This window comes from Notolepis coatsorum, assembly GCF_963971535.1.
Source record: "Notolepis coatsorum genome assembly, chromosome: 18".
NCBI classification, from domain to species: domain Eukaryota; kingdom Metazoa; phylum Chordata; class Actinopteri; order Aulopiformes; family Paralepididae; genus Notolepis; species Notolepis coatsorum.
Window position 1 is genome coordinate 32,881,770 of NC_140182.1, and position 22,544 is coordinate 32,904,313.

Sequence of the window (22,544 nt, forward strand, 5' to 3'; positions counted from 1 at the left end):
CCATCGGCCAATACCAATATGGTCACAGATATATCGTGCATCCCTAGTCCAAAACCATTCTTCTTCACCTAGTAAGAGTATTGGCTAACATCATCAGTAGCATTTGTATCACCAACCCCTGCACAGAGACTCCAATGTTACTTTTCATACCAAGCTTTATTCCACTTAAATGTAAAAAAAATACAGACATTTATTCCAACTCAAAATCAAATGACCAACAGCCATGTTCTAAAGAAAATAAAGTGCCAACAGCAGTAAAACAGGTAAAAAAAAACATAAAACATGGCTCCGTCCAAACAATCTAAATCCTTAAGAAAAGAACAGAAAGTAAACATGATGTCAATATAGTGATGTCTTAATCCATTGAAACAGGGAAACACATTTGTGTGTGTGTATACAGGTTATTGAATGCATTATTAGCAGGGGTTTTAGGTCTAAATGGGTTAAAAAAGAAGCACATTCTTACCCATTATAATCCAAAGTATCTGCAGAAAGACTGCTAGTCACCATGATAGTATTCAGAAGAAGCACAATGTGAGCTTGTTTTTACATTAAAACTCAAAGTCTGCCTCCGTCATGTCGATGGCCCAGGCAAACTTGTCTCGCTGGCTCTTGTTGTAAATCTTGTCCAGAATCACCTCCATGTTCTTACACCTGGAGGAGGTCAGAGGGAGAAACAAGGACACGGTGTGAGGATGATACCCGCGGCAATAAAGCAGTCCTCAGTAACCGATGGAGGTGCACGGATACCCTGCAGGTCATCACAAAGTACCAGGTTAAAATACTCATAGTATCGATTCATGTCACAGGTACCATGGACTGAGTATGAGCATGATGCTATTTAATGATAAGGATTATCAAAAACATAAATATAACTATAAAGAATATTTTCCTGTCAAGTAGCTGTCAATTTTTCAACATTAACACAGTACAGTACTATCAAGTACTCGGTATCGGTGGGTACTAGTCAAAATCAAGTACTTGATCAGGAAAAAGTGCCGTTGGTGCACTTCTAGTAACCGGTAATCATAGTTTATGGTTAGTTTATACTAGTACAGTGTTTCCACAAGTTACTATTCTACTATGGTTAGTTTATACTAGTACAGTGTTTACACAAGGTTACTATTCTACTATGGTTATTGGTTAGTTTATACTAGTACAGTGTTTCTCCAAGTCACTATTCTACTATGGTTAGTTTATACTAGTACAGTGTTTCCACAAGGTTACTATTCTACTATGGTTAGTTTATACTAGTACAGTGTTTCCACAAGATTACTATACTATGTTGAGCCACCGCTATAATATTGTTAATCCATTATGGAAAGTGAGTTTTGCCTAGTCTGTCCAAAATGTTATTTAGACACTGAGAAATTACATAGGTATTCCTCACCCTTTAGCCAGGGTTTGACGTCTGAAGGTTAACAAAATGTTCAGACTGATTGCCCTGTGTGATTTCAAGCAATACATTTACTTTGATTAATAAATTAGCTGTGTTCTGGGATCGAGACTACTGCCTACCTGATGTTAAATGGGTTTAACTCGTGTGTGGGGTTTAGCAAAGTAGAGAAGGAGATAATTAATTACAAATCTGATGTGTGGGAAGAAAGAGATCATTAAAATGAGAAGCTATTTAAAGTTATTATATTTCAGTCACAAACAACAGTCTTCCTGTGTAACAAGCAAACAGATCCTCCATCCTACAACAATTATACAATTAAAACATTTAAATTGACAATTCAAAACAAGTTAGCGTTACCAAACCCAGCTATAGAATCGGCCTAGAAGCACGATTCTACTCCTAGGATAAGAATACAAAGTTCCTTATTTTCTCCATTGGGAAAGTATTCTATGCCAAGGTGGTACGTGAGAGTGAGCGAGCGACCAGTCAAGTGTACTTGTATAGTCCATTCATCACATTTACATGTCTCACTGGGCTTCAAGGTGCCACATTACTCTGGAACACGAGTCTGAATACATGTATGTGTGTGTGTGTGTGTGTGTGTGTGTGTGTGTGCGTGTGTGTGTGCTCTCACCAGGCCACACTGATGCGGGAGTCCATATTAGCGGACTGCATCCCTGCCCGACCCAACGGGTTCGGGCTTGGTAGGGCTTTGTTTTTAAATAAATAATTCGGGCTCGGCGCTGCTTTCACTTTCTTTTTTGCGCCGTAACGTAACGTAGCGCTGTCATCAGATCAGAGAGTGCAAGCCTCGTGTCTGAGTCAAGATGGATAAGCTAACAGATAAAATAGTAAAGGGACAGCTTTTGAAAAGTTCCCAATGCAGGAAAGCTGCATTTTGGAAGCATTTTGACCGCAGGGAGAACGCTCGAGGAGAGGGGAACAGACAGCGCTGTTCTTGGATTTAGCCAGTTGGCGAAGTTTCGTTAACGTTGTTCAAGGCAAGAGGGTTTTTGTTGCTGACGTGACGTTCATCAGTCCTGATTTACTCAAATTAATTGGCTGCTGGTTTATGAGTGTTTTTTAGTCATGATGACATTCATGTTTTAGTCTGTCTGCGCTGCAGTGTGGGGGCATTTAATTGTTGCTGAGAGAGGTATAGGCAGCGAGGTGCGACAGCACCTGCCTGGTGCTGAAATGGCAGACGAGCAGTTATGTGTGAGAGAGTGAGTGTGTGTGTGTGTGTGTGTGTGTGTGTGTGTGTGTGTGTGTGTGTGTGTGTGTGTGCGAGACATGCGTCTGTCATCACAATGTAATATTGGCCTCTGGCTTTTAGTCAGACTAGGGCTTAGTAATTGCTTAATTGTCGGGCTAGGGGTAGGGCCGGGCCTGAATGCCAAGGGCTGGGGCCGAAATATCAGGCCCGTCCATATAGTTTAGTTTGGAGGGTGTGTGTGTGTGTGTGTGCGCTCTCACCAGGCCACACTGATGGGTCGGTCCAGGTAGTTTAGTTTGGAGGGTGTGTGTGTGTGTGTGTGTGTGTTCTCAGTTCTCACCAGGCCACACTGATGCAGGGGTCCAGGTAGTTTAGTTTGGAGGAGGTCTGTGTGTGTGTGTGTTCTCACCAGGCCACACTGATGCGGGGGTCCAGGTAGTTTAGTTTGGAGGGTGTGTGTGTGTGTTCTCACCAGGCCACACTGATGCGGGGGTCCAGGTAGTTTAGTTTGGAGGGTGTGTGTGTGTGTTCTCACCAGGCCACACTGATGCGGGGGTCCAGGTAGTTTAGTTTGGAGGGTGTGTGTGTGTGTGTTCTCACCAGGCCACACTGATGCGGGGGTCCAGATAGTTTAGTTTGGAGGGTGTGTGTGTTCCCACCAGGCCACACTGATGTGGGGGTCCAGGTAGTTTAGTTTGGAGGGTGTGTGTGTGTGTGTGTGTGTGTTCTCACCAGGCCACACTGATGCGGGGGTCCAGATAGTTTAACTTGGAGGTGCCCAGCGCGATCTGCTTGTTCTCCTCCTTGTCCGTCGCCTGCAGCTCCATCTTCATCAGCTGCTCCTCGCAGCGCTTCACCGCAGCCCTCTTACGCTCCACCAACCTGCGGGAAACGCACACGATTTAACCAAGATCACATCACGGGTCTCGAGTCTTAGGAGGAAGACAAAATAGCAAGTCAAAGGCACTTTTTCTTACCCAAGGATTTCATTATGCCGATACTTTCCACTGATTAGGCGGTTCATTTGACACTCCCCGTTCTACGGAGCCTGTTAGATTGCGCCCGTCCGTCAATGCCGCTCCTCACGCTGGATACCCGCCGCTCTGGCTAGTTAGCCACAAGACCGACGCGACGTCAACGGAGCGACGCTCCACTCCGTACGAGCCCTGAAGCAAACGCTGCCTGAAACCTACTCCAGTGCACCCAAAGTACGTTTCAGCGTTTATTTCAGGACTTGTAAATACTGGGGTGTGGCCCCATTCACTTTGCATTAGTTCTGTCTGGCCAGAGCTGTGGGTATCCAGGGTGAGGAACAGTGTTCCAAAATTCTGAACCTTCAAACTCAACTTTGAAGTCCTACAAATATTTATTTACTCGATTAATAGTTGGATGAGGACTATATACTTCATAATATTATTCATTTCAGAAGAAAAAAGGCACCTACTGCCTACCGAATATCATTAATATATTTCAAAATATTTTTGCGACCCCCAGGGTTAGACTCAGAGGTGTGATAGATTCTCACAGTCTTCTTCTTCTTGGCCCCTTAACTCCAAGCGGAGCATAGGCCATCGACGACTCTTCTCCATCCAGCACGGCTTTGGGCCGTCTTCTCCGCCTCTCCCCAGCTGGTACCACGTCTCTTCAGCTCTGCCTCAGTGTCCCGCCTCCAGCTGTTTCTGGGCCTTCCTCTCTTCCGCTTCCCCTGGGGGTTCCACGTCAGGGCCTGGCGTGTGATGGTAGCTGCTGGTTTAGGCAAGGTGTGACCAATCCATCCCCACTTCCGTCTCCGGCTCTCTACTGGCTCCAGGCTGCGTGAATACTTTACCCAAGGCAGTTGTCCTTCCGCGTTCGGTTTGCACGCCCTGATCCAGCGCCCAACCGCCTAACTACTCTGTGCTTTTTCGAGCTAACGTAACGTCATTAGTTTCCAACGGAGAGGATAGAAAGACCTCGGCTCACAAGCAGCTCAAACTACCTGTTGGAATAAATTAATTGATTGATGTTTAACTTGTCCCCGTGTGTGTCCAGTCATTTCAACTAGCAAACGTATTTAACGTTACCTCAGGATACCACTGTATTGTATTTAGTTTGTTAGCTATGTAGCTAATGTGGATAGCATTTTGAAAGCACCAATGCTAGCTGGCTGGCTACAGCTTTATTTACTAAATTATGGAGGCTTTTTAATAGTCAAAATAAGAGAGGATGTCATGATCAACTGAAGGCATATGATGGAACAATATGTGCTTGGGTTTTCAGAAAAAGGCCAGCTATGTGACGCTAATCTCTCTAGTTAGTATCGTGTATTGCATCAACTGTAAGCACAGCAGAGCCCCGCTCCGCTTCAGACAGAGAGCACAGCGCATAGTAGTATATTGAGCGAGTAGTGTGGCGATAGTAGGGCTAACGCGATTGGGCGCTGAGAGGCCAATCAGGGCGCGCAAACCGAACGCGGAAGGACAACTGCCTTGGGTAAAGTATTCACGCCTCCAGGCTTCCTCTCTGCCACAGCTCCTTATTGCTGATTTTATCAGGCCACCTGATTCTGAAGATGCGCCTCAGACAGCCGTTAATGAATGTCTGGATCTTCTGCAACATCTTTTTTGTCATGTCTCTGACCCAGTTGGAGTTGGAGCCTTCAACGTTGGAGTTGAAGATGCGCACCTTTGTTGGTGTAGCTACCATTTCCCTTGTGGCCCAGATGTTCTTCAGGATAATGAAGGCTGCTCTAGCTGCTCTAGATGATCACAGTGCGTTCTCGTAATTACAAGATCCACTCATTTAGTGTTAGCAATGTAGCTAACTCTCAAAAATAGGCTAGTTAGCTACATAAACATATACTCCTCCTGTAAAATGTCACTTCACTTCTCACCCCAAATGCAACGTCAACTCTGTTCATTTTCACCATTGGCAAGAAAAACAATATATATATATATATATATATATACACATACGTCATTATCTATCTGTTCAACCAACAAACGTATCTGTATTTGGATAGAAGACCGGAAATGGACATGGTGTATACCGGAATATATATATATATATTTTCTTTCCAACAATTATTGTACAAAAGATGTAATCAAATTAATCAATTAACATTATATGTAAAATATGGCACATGCATTTTCAAACCTAATATTCATTGGAAACGTGCCTAATCAACGCATCACATTGTTTTAATATTGACATAATTATGAATATGTATTTTACCTCCTCATACTGTACTCGGCATCTGTACTGTTGCGCTTTCTTTTGAACAACTTTTGAACAGATAAATTATATCTATAATAACTCATATTCCTGGAATTGGCGTAAGTGAAGGCTGCTCTTGGTGCAATAGGTGAAGTCGGTCTCCAAAGACATATACAATAAATATAATAAATGTCACATGCATAACTCATGATGATGAGTCGAGACTAGGCTCTCTAGGCTTCTGAAAATGTAGGAGACCCCTCGCTCGTCATGGAGCAGGTGAGATGCGAGAGAAAACCTGAGAAAATGCCTGCCTTTTTCTCTCTCTCTTTTGACTAACAACTTCAAAATAGAATTACTAACATTTCCATGGGTCCAAAACGAAGAAACGGGGCAGTCCTACAGGTAGTTTTTGACGGTGAACAGGTGGTGTAAACACGTTTCGCAAATATGCCACAACAATGTGGAACGTCCCCTACCCACAGCCGTAAAATAATGTGAATCCCTACCCTCCTTCAAAACCTCTCTCAAAGAGCACCTACGGGGAGGCTGCAATTCAAAACTGGCCCCGGTAATTGTCCAAACCCACCCACCCACCCAACCACCTCCAATGTACAGTTTATTACCCCTCGAATGTATATATGTATATATTTTCTTTTAGGATCTCTGTCTCAGTACTGTATATCTGTATGTCGTGTATGTCATATATGTCATGATGAATTGAAAATGGGGGTCTTTCTCTGGTCTGCATCCCCTTAACAATTGTGTGCATTGAGCCGTACTGTATTGTACCCATTCTGCAATCTGTTAATAAAGTTTTCAATCAATCAATCAATCAATCAATCAATCAATCAATCAATCAATCAATCAATGTTGTTCCATGGAGCGTCAAAGGAGCTTAGGTCTAGTATACACATAGACACCCCCCAATTGACCTGTGACTGGATGATCAATAAAAATGGATGGAGGATGGAGCTCGAGATGGATTCGATAGAGATATTTAGGGTCGGGGTCTTCATTTATTCATCTCCCGATTTCAATTAAATGCCTTCCGATTCTCAACCTTGTTGCAGTGGCACTCACGCCTGTTGCTTTGGGTCGGATCTGTCTTTGGCCTTGGCTTCCTTCTTGGCCTGTTTCACGTCCGTCCTGGCCGCAACCAGCTGCTCCTTCCTGGCATCGATCTGGAAGGCGTAGACCAGCATGCTTTGGTTAAGCATCACAATATGTAGAGTAGTGATGTTTTTCTTTTTTTCATTTTACAGCAGCGTTGTTTAGAGACAGGCAGGTTAAGATATATTAACAGATTTATATTGTGATTTACAATGAATTTAAAATGTTCTAAATAGCTTATTGTCTATCTAACTATCAAACATTTCAGGAATGTATGTGTACCTCAAGTTGATATACAAATACATAGAGATCTAATGCCTGTATCATAGTGTTTGTAGCCAAAGCTAATTTGCAACACCCGCCCCATAAAGGGCTGACATAAAACATTACAAAATAGGACATACAGTAGGTAAATAAAAAAAGTTATAAAATCAGTTAAGTGTACAAAGTAGACATGCCCTCACTAACATTAGATACATGTACCTTTTATTTTAATACAAATAAAAATATAAAAACACACACTGGGTTATGCAGAGGAAACAATGCAGCCAAATGGCTCCTGTCCGTACCTTGGCCTGCAAGTTAGCCATGGACTGATCGAAGGTCTTTGGCGGCGCCCGCTGGTGGTTACAGAGGATTGCAACTGCTCTGTTGGCCCTGTTATAGGAGAGCAGCTTCTCTGCCTCGCTGTCGGACACTGACAGAGATAGAACATGGAGATAGAAGAGACAAAAACGTAATCAATGCCGTCAGTCACACATGTACACAAGGACCGGAGGAACCTTTTCATAGTTCTAATAACTACTGGAGGAACTATCCCCTTTTCTGTGTCCACACTGCAGGAACTGAGGACGATCGTTGTTCTTAGAACACCGTTTGGAGGGACTTTTTTAGCTCCTCCTTCAGAAGTGTACTGTGATTGGTCCAGATGTCATCCCATGTCCATGGCATCATCTCTGTGTCAACACCCGAGTCAACTTCCTCTAACCCTATACATTAAAACAAGAATGTTACCCTGTGAATCTCTCAGTTCCATCAATATTGTGCCGTCAGAACAGTTTCATGTTCGCTATTGGCCATTTTACCACTCATCTCCTCAACCAGGAAATGCTTACGTGAAATTAGTATTAGAAGTTTATCAACCTACTGATCTCACAAAAAGTATGACCTTTTTCAGCGAATCTCTTCGTTACAACAAGATTGTACAAGTTAAGCAGTGCTGTTGTGTTTAAAGGTGAAGTAACATTATTTCCAATGCTTGCTATTTGGCCAAGCAAGACGAGGCTATAGGATGCAGCTTTCTCACTACAAGCCCAGCCACCGTCTCCAGAGAAGGGGAAAACACGGCCAGCTAACACCACTGCAGCGTTCCTATTGGCAGTGCAAATTCAAACAGGAAAGAAAGCCTTAAAGGTATGTAATTATCTGGGGAGCTCCCCAGGGGGTAGTTCCTTTCAGGGAGTCCCCAGAACAGTTTGGTCCAAAAGTGCCTCCTGACACAGTCACAACCACACAGACAGAAGGAAAGACACACATAACAGATACAGTCACAGACATGAAGACACACACATAGATGTGATTCCAGGCTGCTGGTATAACCCCCTGCTGTCAACAATGTGCTCCCACTGAGATGAGAGGGGAGCAAGTGACACTGCTATCAGGACACTATGATGATACGTTTTGATACTGTAGAAGCAGAGAGCTGAAGGACTAGAGGAACTGGTAACAGAGCTGAAGGAGTAGAGGAACTGGTAACAGAGCTGAGAGCTGAAGGACTAGAGGAACTGGTAACAGAGAGCTGAAGGACTAGAGAAACTGGTAACAGAGAGCTGAAGGACTAGAGAAACTGGTAACAGAGTTCAGAGCTGAATGACTAGAGAAACTGGTAACAGAGAGCTGAAGGACTAGATAAACTGGTAACAGAGTTCAGAGCTGAATGACTAGAGAAACTGGTAACAGAGAGCTGAAGGACTAGATAAACTGGTAACAGAGTTCAGAGCTGAAGGACTAGAGAAACTGGTAACAGAGTTCAGAGCTGAATGACTTGTTGGTGTATACATCTCACCTACCCTGTTGGTGTATACATCGTACCTCCACTTTTGGTGTATACATCTTACCTACCCTGTTGGTGTATAGATATTACCTACGATTACCTATGAGAAAGATACCTTACCCCCTAGTTTACAACTTGTTCAGTAACACCCGAGATATACATGAGAAGGATTTAACTTTCTTGTTCAAGTCTGCACACAGAAGGTAAGTTGTAGAGAGAGAGATACGTCAGTGCTAATTGTAATGGTTTCGAATATATACTGCAATTATCCACTTTCTTGGCATAGCCTAGAAAAAGACATAAAAATGTCCCTAGTTTACACTTATTTTCATGCCCGTCTATCTCTGTGTGCCGTCATAATGCTTAAGTTTGAACTGCGCATGGAGAGAGGAGAAATGCTATTCTTTCTTTATCGACCTAATTAGCAAACAACTAATCCAAACATTCCTCTAGTTTCCCCACTTGTTTCCATCCTGCTGAAATGTAAAAGGCTGGCTGTGAGAGAAGAGGAGAATAACAACACAGCTTGAGTGCCAAGTGTGCTCTCTTCACCAAGATGCATGCAAAGCCCGACAGACCTCGGCATCCTGGCCTATTTATACAGGTGCATCTTAGCCCTTTCACTGCCACACGACAGAAGGTTAACCCTTTACTATCACACAACAGACGGCAATGCTCCATCCGCGGAGCTAATGATGCTAATGATGGAGCATCGCTGTCGGTTGTGTGATAGTAAAGGGCTAACCTTCTGTATTGTCACAGTGAAAGGGTTAACCGGCTGTCGTGTGGCAGTGAAAGGGTTAATTAATTAGAATATTGAGGAAATATATTGGTTGCCTCCATGCCACACCGCATTGATTCATGCAAAAGGAGCCCCAACCAAATATTGAGTGCATACTTTTCAGTGGGCCGACATTTCTCAAATAGAGAATTTTGGGTTTTCATTAGCTGTAAGCCATAATCATCAAAATTGAAAGAAATAAAGGCTTGGAATATTTCGGAATTCTTTGGTGAAAAGGCAGACCTCTCCTCTAGTCAACTGCAAATGTTATCCCTAGGGCAACTCAATACATTAATTTTTTCCTTTTCTTTCTACAATTAATCACATTTGATCTTACTACTACTACTACTTATCATTACCATTCTTGTATTAATTGTTGTTTAACACATTGTCTGCCACGCAGTTTGACCATCTTATAGCGCTCACTGCCAGTGCTGTAAGCCTATGGAGTCGCTCACCTTCTTTGCAGGGCTATAACTTTAAATATTATAGCTATATCGACATTACTATGGCCCATTCAACATCGGGTATCTATCGTATCCGGATGTGGGAACGTTATATTTTTCCATTCATACATTGTCGTGTTAATACCGTCGTGAATATAAGTATGTTTTTAGAGTGGTCTGCAGTAATTCCTAGAACGCGAGTTATAGGCCCGACTCATATTATACATAAAATTGGCGTTTCGTCCCTATACACGCTACATAAAAAAATTCAAATGCATATGATCGGTATACATTATGCTCCATCAAGCGTGAAGGAAAGGGGGGGGCATTTATGATTTCTTGATTGTCAGTAACGGCTTTCTTTAGTACGACATCATACGTTGATCAGATGGATTGCAATGAAATAAATGGACAATCGAGCTGGAATTAACATTAGATTCCTCTTACCTGTGGCCGATGAGTCTGGAGAAAAAATATTCCAATTATTTGATTTCCATCTGCGTTTTCCGTTTGTACGACGATATAAACGCCGAAAGCATATTGATTCTTGAGTCTCGAAAGCGATCAAATGCACTAGAGTGTTTGTCTGGATCCACATAACAAGAGAGCTCTGCCCGGAACATTTTCACCGATGCACAGATAGCCCCATCCGGTTTAGAGTGGGTGCAACATCGCCCGAAATCCACCAGGCGGCGGTATTGAGCCGTTGCAATATCAGACAGAGTCCAGAGTCTCCCAGCGCCTTGCTGGATGAATTATGAATGGCAATAGCGAATAAAGGAAACAACGATCATAAAAACGAGTAAACTCGTGCTTGGCGCAGAAGCAGTTAATTGTGCACGGTTGAGTCTGAGCACTAAACACAACAATTCCATTACCTGCAATGCCCCCTGTATTGTTGTGTATTTGACAAATAAAGAACTTGAACCAATTTATTCACAAAATGGATCACTATTCAACGTTATTGAAGACTCCTGTGACCAATAAGTACTTATGATTACTTTCCCTAACCATTTCTAATGCTTGTCCTTATGACCGCAGCCCCTACTGAGTAACGCAAGCCTAGAATATGATTAACACGCTAAGAAAAGTTAAGTGACAGCCAAAGTTACTGTATTTCCTCAACTATTTCTTCAAATCTGTTGAAGATAATCGAGTTGGGCCTACTACAGTTGAAAATAGTGTGAGTGAGAAACCATACTTGCAACATACACATTCAGTAGCGAGTATAATCTATTAAATATGATGCAATTTAAACATATTAACAATATCTAGTTGAATCAGCTTATGAACCTGTTGACATGTCATTAAAGCAAGTCTTTATAAGACGTGTAACATTTATTATGTAGAATTAGAATGTGAAATAAGCAGATTGTGCACGGGCCCCCATGACCGTCATCACTGCACACCAGGGTGCCACGTCACCCACTCTGGAAACCACTGAACTAGCACTCGTTAGGTAATGTTAACAGCAGTGTGTGTGTGTGACCCACTATTAGAGAGTACTTTGAGCTGCTGCTGCAGAGTGATGGAGGCGTTGTATGTCCTGAAGACCTTGGCCGTCAGACCAGCCATCAGAGAGCCCAGGTGCTTGTTCAACATGGCCGTCTAGAGAGAGAGGGATAAGAGGAGGAGAGAGAGGGAGAGAAGGCAGTCTCTAATTAATGATTTGCATTAATACAGCATCAGATTATAGTATAGCAATTTTATTATGGACAGACCATGTCAAATGAGTCATGACTTCTACAGACACTAGATGGCACTGCAGTATCACCGTTCAACCCCCAGATCCACCTGTAAAAACACTGTTGCACATTAGAAGCCATAAGATACACTTTGCTGCCTACATTATCATCATCATCAATTAGGGCAGCGAGGAGATTAAAAAAGCCCATGTTATTAATGCCCTCTGACGGCTGTACAGGTATTGATGTAGATTACAGTTAAACTGCCATTAGCTCCTGTCCATCAGCCCTGGCTTCTAAAGAGATGTCACATTAGAGATTTGTTTATTATTATATAGTTACATTCTTCCAAAAAGCTTGTACCCTACATTCACCTTTGATCCCCGGTCCTGCTAGGCAACAATGAAATGGTCCTGTGAATCCTGTAGATTCTCAAAGTTCCTCCACAATCAAAAACTATGTGGTGAGTTTGACATGCTTCCATCTGGAAGGCGCTATATAGAGTTCCTCTAGCCCCAAAAAAACATATTTAATGTTCATCCCACAATTCATTGCCCCGATGAATTTAGATTTTAATTTTAACCATGGTACTGGTTAGGTTAGGTACCTGAAGCTCTGTCCCTGTTTTTGTTGTTTCTCTTTTTGCCTATGTAGTGTACAGTATTGGACTGTTTGGGTTTTTTTGTGCCCGTGTGGCGTTTGTATTGTGTTGTCTTGTTGATTGCAACCATGGTGAAGCCAAAGACCATGAAAGTGGACAAATACAAATATCCATCTATTTCAGACCCTTCTTACAGGCAGCTCTCCATTAAAAAAACTATTTCAGACCATTCTTAGAGACAGCTCTCCCTTAAAAACTATTTCAGACCATTCTTACAGACAGCTCTCCCTCATCACTAGCACTAGTTATGGGTAGAAAGGCAGGCAAATAAACACATGCATTTGTGGCAGATAACCAAGGCCCACCACAAACAGTTTTGATAAATTTGACACAGACAAATTAACAGGACTCATTGTGTTGTACGTACATCTTGACCACCACAAATAACCTACCAGCCTGTGAGAAACACTGACACCTGCTCATGGTGCAGCTCCGCTAGTCAAGGTGCACGCGCAAGCATGGCACACACACAAGGAAGCATACACACCATATCTAAATACAGATTAATCACCACACACACACGTGGATGAGAAGCAATCTAGATGAGTTGGCGCTGGCCCTATAACTTTGGGCCAAATGAGTAATGAGGATGATGGTGATGATGAAGACGAGGATAATGATGCGGTTGGTTTAATCAGAGCAGGGTCAGGACGTGTCCGTCCCCTAGTCCCTCAGACAGACCGCCGTCTCTCTCTCTCTCTCTCACTGCCGGATCACATTAGAAACCATGTAGCGGAGGGTGTCAGCACACACACACACACACACATCTGCATCGCTAATGAAGAACCCTGTCCTGCCCTTGCCATTCTAATGACGGTGTGAGAGTCTGAAGGGCCAAATGTGACGCCCCTCCCCGTGTTCCCCGGCCTGCCGCTGCCGGTGTCGCCCGTGTCTCGTCGCTCAGGAGGATACAGGGGGAGGGCTGACCAGGTGAGGAGAGAGGAAAAGGAGGATACAGGGGGGGAGGGACGACCAGGTGAGGAGAGAGGAAAAGGAGGATACAGGGGGGAGGGACGACCAGGTGAGGAGAGAGGAAAAGGAGGATACGGGGGGGGGGGGGGGGGACGACCAGGTGAGGAAAGAGGAAAAGGAGGATACAGGGGGGAGGGATGACCAGGTGAGGAGAGAGGAAAAGGAGGATACGGGGGGGAGGGACGACCAGGTGAGGAGAGAGGAAAAGGAGGATACGGGGGGGAGGGACGACCAGGTGAGGAGAGAGGAAAAGGAGGATACAGGGGGGAGGGACGACCAGGTGAGGAAAGAGGAAAAGGAGGATACAGGGGGGAGGGACGACCAGGTGAGGAAAGAGGAAAAGGAGGATACAGGGGGGAGGGACGACCAGGTGAGGAAAGAGGAAAAGGAGGATACAGGGGGGAGGGACGACCAGGTGAGGAAAGAGGAAAAGGAGGATACAGGGGGGAGGGACGACCAGGTGAGGAGAGAAGAAAAGGAGGATACAGGGGGGAGGGACGACCAGGTGAGGAGAGAGGAAAAGGAGGATACGGGGGGGAGGGACGACCATGTGAGGAGAGAGGAAAAGGAGGATATAGGGGGAGGGCTGACCAGGTGAGGAGAGAGGAAAAGGAGGATACGGGGGGGGGGACGACCAGGTGAGGAAAGAGGAAAAGGAGGATACAGGGGGGAGGGACGACCAGGTGAGGAAAGAGGAAAAGGAGGATACAGGGGGGAGGGACGACCAGGTGAGGAGAGGGGAAAAGGAGGATACAGGGGGGAGGGACGACCAGGTGAGGAGAGAAGAAAAGGAGGATACAGGGGGGAGGGATGACCAGGTGAGGAGAGAGGAAAAGGAGGATACAGGGGGGAGGGACGGCCAGGTGAGGAGAGAGGAAAAGGAGGATACGGGGGGGGGGGGGGGGACCAGGTGAGGAGAGAGGAAAAGGAGGATACAGGGGGGAGGGACGACCAGGTGAGGAGAGAGGAAAAGGAGGATACAGGGGGGAGGGATGGCCAGGTGAGGAGAGGAAAAGGAGGATAGGGGGGGGGGGGGGGACCAGGTGAGAGAGGAAAAGGAGGATACAGGGGGGAGGGACGACCAGGTGAGGAGAGAGGAAAAGCAGGATACAGGGGGGAGGGACGACCAGGTGAGGAGAGGAAAAGGAGGATAGGGGGGGGGGGGGGGGGGGACCAGGTGAGAGAGGAAAAGGAGGATACAGGGGGGAGGGACGACCAGGTGAGGAGAGAGGAAAAGCAGGATACAGGGGGGAGGGACGACCAGGTGAGGAGAGGAAAAGGAGGATACAGGGGGGAGGGACGACCAGGTGAGGAGAGAGGAAAAGCAGGATACAGGGGGGAGGGACGACCAGGTGAGGAGAGGAAAAGGAGGATAGGGGGGGGGGGGGGGGGGGGACCAGGTGAGAGAGGAAAAGGAGGATACAGGGGGGAGGGACGACCAGGTGAGGAGAGAGGAAAAGCAGGATACAGGGGGGAGGGACGACCAGGTGAGGAGAGGAAAAGGAGGTGTGAATAAAAGACATTGAAAGGAACTTCCACACCTCCGACTGTCGCGTCGGGGGAATCCATTGCCTCCACCACAAATCCTTGTGAACGTATGGGAAGCACAGTCTTCCGTAGATGTGGACGACTCCATCTTGCTCAAAACCCAAGTCGGTCTTAAGTCCGACTAATCTAAATCTTAAAGAGTCTAATCTCACGGGGCTCGAGTCAAACACAGTCACGTACTGTAAGAGTCTGGAAAGACCGCATTAGAATACATTGTAGAAAATCAGTCATTATCTGTGTCGTCGTGGGACGCCGTGTAGCCTGGTCACAATAATGGCTTCTAATTGGCCACTCGTGAAGGATGCTGCCTGCTTTCACCTCAAGTGCAGACATTCAGGATACAATAATTATGTGAGCGAGGATCATGCCGCAAATTCAGATTGCATTATGGCAAGACCTGACTTTCACACAGGCACACAAAACCTGAGCTTGTTTTAGTTGGAATAGCATACTCCCCCATCTGAAATATGCTAGTATACCCCTGTAGTATTACCATGTCCCTCATATGTGCTAGTATACCCCTGTAGTATTACCATGTCCCTCATCCCATTATGCTAGTATACCCCTGTAGTATTACCAGCTTCCTCATCTGATGTATACCCCTGTATTATTACTAGGGATATTATCGGCCGATATCTGCATTCAAATGTGATATCGGAAAATATTGTTTTTTTTTTACATTTCTATAACCTTTATTTACCCAGGCAAGCAGGTAAGAACAAATTCTGATTTTATTTATTGTCAAAAGTATGCATAATGTTGTGTTAATTCCACAACAAGAGATATGTAATGTTAATTGCCTGAAATTATTCCGTTTTGGGGGGGGGGGGGGGGGGACCCTGCATATATCGGTATCGGTTGATATCGGTATCGGAAATTAAGAGTTGGACAATATCGGTATATCGGTATCGGTAAAAAAGCCAATATCGAGCATCCCTAATTATTACATAATTATCTAATCAGAAGAGGAGGATACTTTTAATGTGTATTATTAAGAAATAAGAATGCATTCGGTTAGAATACAGGGTTGCCCATGGAGTAGCACCCCTAAAGCAGTGTCAGTGTCTTGCTCAATAAGCAATTTGACAAGAGATGGTTAGGTTAGTTTTAACACCAGCAACCCTCCAGATTCCAGCTCACAACTGGAATGTCTTGAATCGGGCCAGAATACACCCTCCTGAAGGTGTCTTGAATCGGGCCAGAATACACCCTCATGACTGTGTCATGGGGCCAGAATACATCCTCATGACTGTGTCATGGGGCCAGAATACACCCTCCTGACTGTGTCATGGGGCCAGAATACACCCTCCTGACTGTGTCATGGGGCCAGAATACACCCTCCTGACTGTGTCATGGGGCCAGAATACACCCTCCTGACGGTGTCATGGGGCCAGAATACACCCTCCTGACTGTCATGTGGCCAGAATACACCCTCCTGACGGTGTCATGGGGCCAGAATACACCCTCATGACTGTGTAATGGGGCCAGAATACACCCTCATGACTGTGTCATGGGGCCAGAATACACCCTCCTGACTGTGTCATGGGGCCAGAATACACCCTCCTGAAGGTGTCTTAGATGGGGCCAGAATACACCCTCCTGACTGTGTCATGGGGCCAGAATACACCCTCCTGACTGTGTTGTGTCATGGGGCCAGAATACACCCTCCTGACTGTGTTGTGTCATGGGGCCAGAATACACCCTCCTGACTGTTGTGTCATGGGGCCAGAATACACCCTCCTGACTGTGTCATGGGGCCAGAATACACCCTCCTGAAGGTGTCTTGGATCGGGCCAGAATACACCCTCCTGAAGGTGTCATGGGGCCAGAATACACCCTCCTGACTGTCATGGGGCCAGAATACACCCTCCTGACTGTGTCATGGGGCCAGAATACACCCTCCTGACTGTGTCATGGGGCCAGAATACACCCTCCTGACTGTGTCATGGATCGGGCCAGAATACACCCTCCTGACTGTGTCATGGATCGGGCCAGAATACACCCTCCTGAAGGTGTCTTGGATCGGGCCAGAATACACCCTCCTGACGGTGTCATGGATCGGGCCAGAATACACCCTCCTGAAGGTGTCTTGGATCGGGCCAGAATACACCCTCCTGACGGTGTCATGGATCGGGCCAGAATACACCCTCCTGAAGGTGTCTTGGATCGGGCCAGAATACACCCTCCTGAAGGTGTCATGGATCGGGCCAGAATACACCCTCCTGAAGGTGTCATGGATCGGGCCAGAATACACCCTCCTGAATGTGTCATGGATCGGGCCAGAATACACCCTCCTGAAGGTGTCATGGATCGGGCCAGAATACACCCTCCTGAAGGTGTCATGGATCGGGCCAGAATACACCCTCCTGAAGGTGTCATGGATCGGGCCAGAATACACCCTCCTGAAGGTGTCATGGATCGGGCCAGTGACCTTCCGGTTACAGACGGCCTCTGTATCTCTCTGCCATCCTACAAAACCATATCACCATTTGTTATCGTTATTTGGACAGTTATTTGTGAGGCCATGCCAGCCGATGACAATTATTGAAAAGTATGAAGGTTACATTTCAGTCATTCAGAAGTGACAGCAGCTCCACAAGACATGGAGGCATGTGTTAACTTGATTGATTGATTGATTGAAAACTTTATTAACAGATTGCAGAATGGGTACAGTACAGTACAGCTCAATACATACAATTGTTAAGGGGATGCAGACCAGAGAAAGACTTTCGTCTTGTTTACATCAGGGTCCCCCATTTTCAATTCATCGTAACATATGTGACATACATGACATACCGATAGACAGTACTGCTACATCTATACATTTATGACATACCAGATTTGCAATTACAGTACTGTTTGTGACTGTTTGGGTTGGGTAGGAGTGGGGGGGGGGGGGTTGGGTAGGAGGGGTGGGTGGGGGACACTGTACACCTGTACAAACAAACACTGTACATTGGATTATTGACAAGACCATACTTGGTAATTTACTGTACATTGGAGGGGGTTGTGTTCGGACATTTACAGGGGCCAGTTTCGAGTTGCGGTCTCCCTTAGGTGTTTTTTGAGAGTGTTTTTGAAAGTGGGTAGTGATTCACATTCCTTTACAGCTTTGGGTAGGGCGTTCCACATTGATGTGGCATAATTGCGAAACGTGTTTAGTCCCTTGTTTGAGCCGAATCTGGGTTTAACATGATTTGTGGAGCTCCCTCTGGTGTTGTGATCGTGGTATTCACTGACCTTTGGGAAGTATTTTGTCATGTACATGGGTACCTTGGTCGTGTAGTGTATCTTGTAGACCAGGCCCATTGCAAGTTGCTGTACTCTGTCGTCTACTCTAAGCCATCCTAGGTTGTCAAAGTGGGCAGGGGTGAGGTGGGTTCTAGGAGTAAGGTCAAGCAGTAGTCTGACCAGTTTGTTTTGAGATGTTTGTAATTTTGTTTTTAGCGCCTTTGAGGTGCTTTGGTACCATGAGGTGCAAGCATAGTCGTAGTACCCTTGAATGAGTGCTCCTGCTAGAGTCTTCAGGGTATTCTTGTTTACCAGTGAGGAGATCCGGTACAAGAATCGAGTTCGTTGGTTGACTTTTTTTTATTACATTGGATGCCATTTTGTCACAGGAAAGATTTGCCTCTAGGATGGAACCCAGGTAGGTAATATCTTCTTTCCTTGTGACAATATTGTCACCCACTGTAACTGAGAAGCCGTCGGTCTTGCTGAGTTTGTTATTTGAACCGAAGAGAATGGACTCTGTTTTACCCATGTGTAATGATAGTTTGTTATCAGCGAGCCATATGCAGATTTTGCCTAGTTCTGAGCTGAGGGTTTTTTCAACCTGTAACTTGTTCTTGTCAGAGACCAGCAGGGCTGAGTCGTCCGCAAACAGGAACAAGTTGCAGTCACAAGCTGACGACATGTCATTTGCATAAATTAGGAACAGTAGCGGACCTAGTATGCTTCCTTGTGGAACACCACAGCTTACTGTGAGGGGGGGGGATAGGGTACCGTTTACCTCCACCATCTGCTCTCTCCCCTCCAGGTAGGATTGCATCCAGCTCACTGATAGACTATCAAAACCAATTGCTTTTAGCTTGTCAATCAGAATGGTGTGATTGACAGTGTCGAAGGCCTTTTGTAGGTCCAGCATGACCATGCCGCAGTATTTGCCCGCGTCCACCTCTTGTTTGATGTGGTCGTTTAAATAGAGAAGGCATGTGTCAGTGGAGTGGGATGTTCTGAAGCCAGATTGGAATTCGTAGATTAGATTTTTTTCCGCAAGGTATTTTTCGACCTGTTCGTATACAATTTTTTCCATGACTTTCGAGATGGAGGTAAGGATAGAAACAGGGCGGTAGTTGCCTGGGTCTAATTTACTGCCTTTTTTGTGCAGAGGGGTCACTCTCGCAATTTTGAAGTCCTTGGGGACGTGTCCCTGTTTTATGGAGAGGTTTATTATGTGTGTGATGACTGGGGTGATGGCGGCTGCTGAGTCTCTGAGGAATTTGGAGGGGATGTTGTCATGGCCAGTGGCCTTGTTGGGTTGGAGGGCGCTCAGTTTTTTGAGTACCTCATCTGTTGTTACCATTTCCAGTTTGAAGTCGTCTTTGTGGACCCCTAGATTCTTGTAGTATGCTACTATGTGATCTACCCCATAATGCCCTGAGTGGGAGGGTAGTTTGTTTACCAGTGTTGTGGCTATGTTTGTGAAGAAACTATTTAAGTAATTGGCTACATCCAGCTTTTCTGTGATGAGCGTGTTGTCTGTCTTTATGTTTATGTTTGAGCTTGTGTTATATGCAATGAGTTAAGAACGTTATGGGAAATAGTTTTTCAAATGTGATTGCATTGGCGAGTTACAATTATGTGGTCAAATACACTGTATTGGGACTTATGCATTGCAACAACATTATTATGATGTTAAGAATGATATTATTTAAATCGTCAATTTCAATGCAAGCTTTGTGTGGACCAGGGGAAGAATAGCTGCTGCAATTATGTAGCTAATTGGGGATCCTAATAAACAATTGTAAGCCGATTTAGTGTGGTTATAAACTGGGTCGAGATAATAATAATAACTTTATTTGTATAGAGATAGAGATTACTAGTATTATTAGTTTTCTTTGCATTGTTTCCATTGCTTTACCCATTCCCTAGTATTTTGTAAATGTGTCTCTGCTCAAGACCCCAGTTATGCAGTCTTCTAATGTTTGTAAAAAATAAATAAATAAATACATGTCCGTTGTCGTTACTTACCGCAGACCCAATTATCTGCTTTGTGCTTTTATTTGTTCCAATTTTGTGAGTTCTTTGGCTCAATTCCCAGGAAATGGTTCTTTACAGTAAGCGGTAGGCTGGTGGGTAATGCATCACAGGCAACAGGGGAGATAAATAATGAAATATGCCAAAGGACGGCAACAGGAACAAGGACCTATAGAACGTAGCAAATGGTTCCCTTTACCTTTTCATTTGACAATGATACATTAGGAGAAAATCCCCCACAGGTTACATGTCCGAGACTGCAGCACCGGGCGTAGCAGAGTAATTAATGTTTCTCAGTTACATAGGTTATTGTTGGTGGTAGCAGGCTGGCACTGGTTGAAGAAGGGGGGAAAAAGCTGTGCTAACATGTCTTTTCGTCAGACTGGAGAATTTAAGTGGTCGGCCTGTGAGCCCGTCTGACATGACAGCAGGTGAAACCCACTACGATACCGACAGCTGTCTGAAACGCAGACGACACTGAGAGGAGCCTCTGCTACAACACCCATAGGAACCATCCATCTGGAAGGTACTGTACCTTGTGTGTGTGTGTGTGTGTGTGTGTGTGTGTGTGTGTGTGTGTGTGTGTGTGTACCTAGTTTTCCACAGACCTATTCAGGGCGGCCCACCACAATATGACCAGTCACACCACAAATAGATATCACCGTGTCAGTCTGTCACATGGTGTCATTGTTCTGCCTTCACCAGCTAGCCTATATCACCATGTCAGTCTGTCACATGGTGCTGTTGTTCTGCCTTCACCAGCTAGCCTATATCACCATGTCAGTCTGTCACATGGTACTGTTGTTCTGCCTTCACCAGCTAGCCTATATCACCATGTCAGTCTGTCACATGGTGCCATTGTTCTGCCTTCACCAGCTAGCCTATATCACGATGTCAGTCTGTCACATGGTACTGTTGTTCTGCCTTCACCAGCTAGCCTATATCACCATGTCAGTCTGTCACATGGTGCCATTGTTCTGCCTTCACCAGCTAGCCTATATCACCATGTCAGTCTGTCACATGGTACTGTTGTTCTGCCTTCACCAGCTAGCCTATATCACGATGTCAGTCTGTCACATGGTACTGTTGTTCTGCCTTCACCAGCTAGCCTATATCACCATGTCAGTCTGTCACATGGTGCCATTGTTCTGCCTTCACCAGCTAGCCTATATCACCGTGTCAGTCTGTCACATGGTGCCGTTGTTCTGCCAGCTGGCCTTTGTTAAAGGTGAAATGTGTGTCAAAATACCACTAAATTAAGTGTTGTGGTGCTGCAGAGAAGTCCTGGCCTACAATCATGTTCTAAAGACTTTAAGAAAACATGTTCGTACAGATCACACCATTATCATCATTATGTTTTCGATGACAATTTGAATAAATAAAAATAATAATAATGAGAAATGATTATTCCTTCTAATGTTCTGACACTTATTGCACTTAGAATAATCCTGATTAGATGTTCTTTTCTAAACCACTCAGCCCTATTCTTGATCCAGTGCAGCGTTGTCCTCGACACCTTTTACATCGTCAAGCACTTTGTGTCCAAGTACTAGACAAGCACTATAGATGTTGTCCTTCATCCATCGCCTTCACCCCCCCCCCTCTCTCTCACTCCCAGCAAAGCTGGCTGCCACTCACTACCCTCTTTAGCCTGACGAGTCAGACACATGTCATGCCATCGTGCCCGTGTGCACACACAGACAGCCCGTTGCCTTGGTAACACAGACAAACCGTCAAATAAACTGTCTTTTTACTGCACTTTAATGTAACGCCAGCAATTCCTTACGGGATGAGAGACGCCAGACATCGTCTCCGTGGTGAGCAACTGTTTTCTCCATGAGGCTGTCGGTTAACTTCTTGACGTGCCGCGTTCAGACCCGACGGAGAGCTAGTGGTCATGGGGTTTCTTGGGTCCGGCGCGTCAGAGGAGACACCCTCATTACCTCTCGTCCGACCCATACCTCCCCCTTCTGGCCCGGCACTCCACGCTGACACCCCCCCCACCCAGCCTCACCTGAGGTATTTCATCCACATTATCCTGCCAGCCTCCCCTTACCTGGACAGCCTGCCCCTTACCTGGACAGCCTGCCTCTTACCTCCCCTTACCTGGACAGCCTGCCTCTTACCTCCCCTTACCTGGACAGCCTGCCCCTTACCTCCCCTTACCTGGACAGCCTGCCCCTTACCTCCCCTTACCTGGACAGCCTGCCCCTTAC

At 45.4% G+C, this 22,544-nt stretch overlaps 1 protein-coding gene across 1 annotated transcript in view; it reads right to left on the reverse strand.

Moving 5' to 3' along the window:
* Positions 1 to 312: 312 nt before the first annotated feature.
* The window catches only part of LOC311245311 (DNA topoisomerase I, mitochondrial), a gene marked incomplete at its 5' end in the record, with an annotated part of 133,821 nt that continues 111,589 nt past the window's right edge, over positions 313 to 22,544 (reverse strand). The window contains 5 exons of the mRNA XM_084335147.1: positions 313 to 654; positions 3,348 to 3,497; positions 6,894 to 6,994; positions 7,493 to 7,620; positions 11,697 to 11,811. Of these exons, the coding sequence (XP_084191273.1) occupies positions 552 to 654; positions 3,348 to 3,497; positions 6,894 to 6,994; positions 7,493 to 7,620; positions 11,697 to 11,811 (597 nt within the window). The 3' untranslated portion in view covers positions 313 to 551. The remainder of the gene's footprint in view (positions 655 to 3,347; positions 3,498 to 6,893; positions 6,995 to 7,492; positions 7,621 to 11,696; positions 11,812 to 22,544) is intronic.